Source organism: Chenopodium quinoa, unplaced genomic scaffold, assembly GCF_001683475.1.
Source record: "Chenopodium quinoa cultivar QQ74 unplaced genomic scaffold, ASM168347v1, whole genome shotgun sequence".
Classification (NCBI taxonomy): domain Eukaryota; kingdom Viridiplantae; phylum Streptophyta; class Magnoliopsida; order Caryophyllales; family Amaranthaceae; genus Chenopodium; species Chenopodium quinoa.
The window spans coordinates 466,206-471,859 of NW_018745000.1; the positions used below are offsets into that span (position 1 = coordinate 466,206).

The following is a 5,654-nucleotide window of genomic DNA, read 5'->3' on the forward strand; positions in this document are numbered from 1 at the left end:
TCTTCGACCTTCTATTTTTTTATGTAAGCTTTTAAAGAAATTGCACGGTGAAGATAAGGATTTTGGTGAGCTGTTGAAGAAGCGTAGAGATGGTACCAATATACTCCCTATGTCCCCTTTTGATATTCTCTTATGGGCTTTTTTTACGGGAATTAATAAACACAAATAACAATAGTAAATTACATTGAAAAACTATATTTACATTGGGTATGTAAAAAAGTAGAGAAAAAAAATAATAAAAGTACATGGAAAAAAAAAATTGCATGGAAAATTTAAATTTGCACAAATATTATTGCAAATTGGAGGGAATTTGGGTAAAAAATTAATATTAATAATTGTTGCAAAAAACAAATGGGGTAAACATTTTGGGACTAAATTTTGTCCATAATGAACTATCAAAAGAGGACGGAGGGAGTATAGTCTTACCATAAAAGGAATAGAAAACTAGTGTGAATTTGGCAAAGGAAATACTTTTGTCAAAATTGAACTAATTCGAATTAATGCTCCTCAATTACAAGCATAGAACCTTTTCGATTCATAAAAGGTTTATCCTTCATTCTTTGCTTATATCTAACTATTATACCATCCTCAATTATTCTACATGTTTCTTCATTGAGCTTATTTGCGTTTCCATTGCAATGTAAGGCATCAAGAACCAGCTTGTAAGTGTATTCCCTCGGAATCAAACCTCCATCCACCAGCTCCACAAGAAGTTCCCAAGCCTCAGACGCCCTCTCGACTTCACAAAAAGCATGAATGATAGGTGTGTAAGAGCTAGTCGTGGGAGTTCCATGATTCAGCTCTTGCATTCTTCGCAACATCTCAATAGCCTTATTGATCTCGTTCACAGCACTATAGTACCTAATAAAAGAGTCATACGTAACTCGATTTGGTAAACAACCCCTCTTAGTCATATCTTCCAAGAGCTCAAGAGCTCTTTCAATCCTATTAGTCTTACAACACCCATCAATTAAGCTATTGTAAGTGACAATATCAGGAACAAAACCCTTAAACAACATTAGACGAAAGAGATGATTCGCTTCCCACAACCTCCGCCTAATGGCCTTCCTACACCCGGTCTGCAGGGCATACTTGCAGTAAGAGCTTATCAAAATTGTGTAGGTGTACGTATCAGGCGGGCAACGAAACCCAGGTAGCTCCATTTGCTGCAGCAAACTCTTAGCTTTCACAAAGAACCCAACTCTACAAAGAGCCAAAATGACAGTATTATAAGCATAAACATCAGGTTTACAGTGAAACTGTTTCATTCTATAGAAAGCCTGCATTGCTTCATTTACAAGCCCTTCTTCACCTAAGCATTTCATCAAACAGGTGATAGACGTGGTGGTCACTAGCTCACAATCTACTTCCCTACTCATTTCCCTAAGAAAATTCCACAGTTGACTCAATTTATTAGCCTTAGCCAACACAATTGCCATCTCTCTGACGGTAATCTCGTTGTGGGTGAACCCGGCGTGGGATTCGACCCAGTAGAAAAACTCGGTCGCTTTTGAGACCCCGTGATCAACCCGGGTTAAATCTCGATAGGCTGCAGGTCCAAGAATTAGGAAATTGCTTTGATATTTTAAGGATTCCTGGCGGAGATCACGCTGCTTGAGAGGAGCGCGGTGGCGGGAAAGATTGGGTTGACGGCCAATAGAGCGTGTTGGCGTGAAGAAGAAAATGGGTATGGAGCGGAGGATGTCCGAAATAGTTTGAGTGGTCCATGAAAGTGGAGGTGAGGGGGCGGCATCGAACGGACCATCCCTTATCATTACGGCAAGGACTTGCTTAACCACCTGAGAACGGTGGTGGTAAAGTTGAGGTTTTGAAGCTAGCATGTTTGTTTGGATTGGAAAGAGAACATTACATCTCCTTTTTTTTTTTTTTTTTTTTTTGAACGGACATCTAAGTTTGTTTATATGTGGTCGTATAATTGTATCATTTGGACGTTTTATACTCTTTCCTTTTATTTTATTTTATTATTAGGAAAAAAAACACTTTTAACCATTTTTAACTAGATTTGTGCTTCGCGTAATGTCTAGATTGTTACTGAATTTTAATATAATTATGTTATTGAATTTTCTACTCATGGATTAATACTTACTCAACAACATATTTGTAAAATTAAAAAATATAATGCTATTGCTCATAAAAATATGAATGGTTTTAGGAATGAGTTTGGGATATCTAGTCAGGGGCGGAACTATGTAGGTGCATGGTGAGTCACGGAAAAAAAAATATCAAAGAGATCTCCTATTATAGACAGGCGGTCTCTTTGCTGCTATTGCTGCCTAACACGGTTAGATTTCTTTAAATAACAAAGAGACCGGTTATTCAGATAACGGGTCTCTTTTATTGCTGACATTGTATATGAATATTTGTTGCGCTGCTTTTTTTTCATTAAAGAGACCTGTTATATTTAATAACAGGTCTCTTAAGTTATCTCACTATTTTATTTTTATTTTTTTTTTTTATTTTTTTTTTTTTTGTGTACTCTGTATAATTTTTTAATAATTCTTGTACAATAAAGTTAATTTAATGTAATAATTTTATAGTACTATTTGTTTGTAACATGTTATTTATTTGGAGTACGCACTTTCGACTTGTAAGATTGAATTTTTAAGTACTATTGTAGTATGGAATTTTATGTCCTATTTTTGGATTGAAATCATTTTGGTGAAATATATTATTTTTTTTTATATATGCATATATATAATTTTTTGATTGAAACAAGTGATCAATTATTGATGGTGACTCACCCGTTCGAAAATCCTAGATCCGCCACTGTATCTAGTAGTTCACGAAAGTGACGCAAGTAGCGTGGTTAAAATAATTAAAATAAATCAATGTGGAGTGACACTTATTTTTATATTAATCGATGAAATTTCGAGGATCACTTGTGATTTTAACGCTTTTAATTGTGCTCATATTTGACAAACGGGTAATACAAATGTCCATATGGTAGCTAATTAGGAGATAGCTAATTTTATTTATTAAAAATAGAATTGTAAACCAATAGTTTAGGGTTCATTTGCCATTACTGTGGTTTTCTGTTTTTTGATTTTTCGTTTTTTAAATCATATGATATATATCATGTAATGAATGAAAAATTAGTCAAATTTATTAAAATTATGATAATTTTGAAAACTGACAACCAAAAAGTGAAAATACCTTTTTCTTGTTTCCTATTTTTGGTTTTTAGTTAAAAAAAACAAAAAACTGAAAACAAAAAACAATGTCAAACAAGCCCTAAATCTTTAAAACCAAGTTTTATTGAAAATAAAACTAAAAAAAATTATCTTACAAAATCTATCCAACTTTGTATTGGATAAATATATTCAAATAAATCCTGCGTGTTATATTAATAGTTAATTGTCGCTTTAGCTTTATATATTAGTTATACGATATGATATGAGCGATTTACTTATGGCTGACAAGGCAATAAGCACGTATTCAAATGTCTATCCCTAGATCAAATACAATTTATACAATCTAAACAAACCTAATATGAGTATAAGGCAAGTATAGGGGTCGTACCACAGGGAACGAATAAACACCACCAAATGTTATCAACAACTAAGCTAGTCCGGAATAGGAGATAAGTAAACTAAAGTCTAAAGATGCTAAAATAATAAATTAAGCACTAAGTGAAATGGTTTAATTATAGCATTAACTCAAACATAAACAAAGGCATAGAAATTGAATGAATCATAAACTAATTAAACATGCTTGATTCTAAATTTAACTATGAGGATTCAAATTCACAAAACGGGGTTTTTACGTTACTTTTTTGCAAAATCCGAGCTCAGTTTGGATCCTTTAGACCTCAAATGATCCCTAAAACATTTAATGAGACAATTTTTAGCACGAAAATCGAGAAAAAAAAATTAAATAGGAGTAAAGTGGGCCCCACTAACGACAACATGTAAAGGAAAGATAACGATAGGGTTACAGCGTGAAACTTTTCAAATGAAGGGGCACAACGTAAAATAGGCAATACTTCACGGGAATTACGTAGAAATTCCCAAAATAATAATACTTCATAAAAAGAATACAAATCCCATCAAAATCCAAAATGTCAGACCCATTCCATCTTCTTCGATACGCTGTTCTGTTCTTTCATCACAACCGCCTTACCATCATCAATGGTCTGATTTCCTTCATCAACCATCATCAGCAATAATAATCTTCAATCACCACCCATCACCATTCAATATCACGTGCGAAGCTCGTGATTCGGTTCAAATTGAACCCATATTTACGCGCCCGCGAAGACATCGCGCACAGGTTGCGGAATTGCTACTGTATGCACTCTGATTTTGCACTCCGATTGTGCGCTTCTGACAGAGCTGCGCGGCCGCGACTAATTACAATCAAAATTGGGGCTTTTAATGGCTGAATTGCAGTTGCAATCGGTGCGGTGCTGGGCAGCAATGGTGGTGCTGTGGTTGTGCGGAGAGGTGTATTGCGTGATGATGCAAGTGGCTGAGGGAAGGTGCGGCAGCGAGGGGTTGAATTGGTGGTCGCAGATGGTGAGTTTGAGTGTTAAGGCGCTGCTACTGTTTTGGTGCTGATTTTAGGTTGATAAAGTTTAATTTGTTATATTTTTTCAATGGTGAACTTAGAGGTGTCCACCGTGCGAGTCGTGCGAGCTGGGTTAGGGTTAGGTGGGTCGCGGGTTGGGGTTTCATGATACACGGCACGACACACGTAGGGTAGGGTGGGCCGGGTCGTGGGTTGGTTCGGAGAAGTTGGACACACCAGGGTTAGGTTCGTGGGTTAGACGAGTCGTGGGTGGGTCGAGCTGGGTTTGTGGGTTAGACGGATCGTGGGTGGGTCGAGCTGGGTTTGTGGGTTAGACGGGTCATGGGTGGGTCGAGCTAGGTTCGTGGGTTAGACGGGTCAAGGTGGGTTAGTGAGTTAGGGTGGGTCGAAGGGTGGGTTAGTGGGTTAGGGTCGGGTGGGTTTGTGGGTTAGGTGGGTTAGGGTCGGGTGGGTTAGTGGGTTAGGGTCGGGTGGGTTTGTGGGTTAGGTGGGTTAGGGTCGGGTGGGTTTGTGGGTTAGGGTCGGGTGGGTTCGTGGGTTAGGGTCGGGTGGGTTGTGTGGTGTTTTAATTTTTACAAAATTAACAATTTGATGGCTTGCTCTTAATTAAGATGCCTACGTATCCTTATATTATAAAATAAGGAATCAAAGCCAGCGTAGTTCTTATATTGTACTTCTTTTGAAATTTGGGGGGGGGGGGGGCTTGGACCTATCTTTAGAAAACTAAAATTTAATTTTGCAATTAAATTGTAATTTTCGAAAAATAAGTTGCCTACGTATCCCGAAAGAATCAAAGCCCACGTAGTTCTTAGCGTACCTGATTTAGACTTTTCTAGCCACCCATGTTTGTTGCATCATCATCCCCGGAAGCTGCATCATCCGTTGACGACTCCAATATCATCACAGGATCATCTTCATCGTCTTCGTCTTCCTTTAAACCTTGAGTTCTTCTTTTAGCTTGATCCCAATCTTTCTTACAAACACAAAATTGAATGCTTTCCGGAGTTAAGCGAGATCTTTTTTCATCTAACACTCTTCTACCTGCACTAAAAGCAGACTCGGAAGCAACAGATGAAGCGGGAACTGCAAGTATATCTTTTGCAATT

General features: G+C 37.3%; 1 protein-coding gene across 1 annotated transcript; it reads right to left on the minus strand.

Annotated features, from left to right (window-relative positions):
* Nucleotides 1-471: 471 nt before the first annotated feature.
* Nucleotides 472-2,414, minus strand: LOC110707457 (pentatricopeptide repeat-containing protein At1g77405-like). Its single transcript, XM_021885470.1, has one exon. The coding sequence runs from the start codon at nt 1,839-1,841 to the stop codon at nt 498-500; it is 1,344 nt and encodes a 447-aa protein (XP_021741162.1). The 5' UTR covers nt 1,842-2,414; the 3' UTR covers nt 472-497.
* Between the last annotated feature and the right edge of the window lie 3,240 nt (nt 2,415-5,654).

Bases quoted from the DNA above. Each gene is read 5' to 3' on its own strand.
- LOC110707457 (XM_021885470.1), bottom strand. From the start codon at position 1,841: ATGCTAGCTTCAAAACCTCAACTTTACCACCACCGTTCTCAGGTGGTT.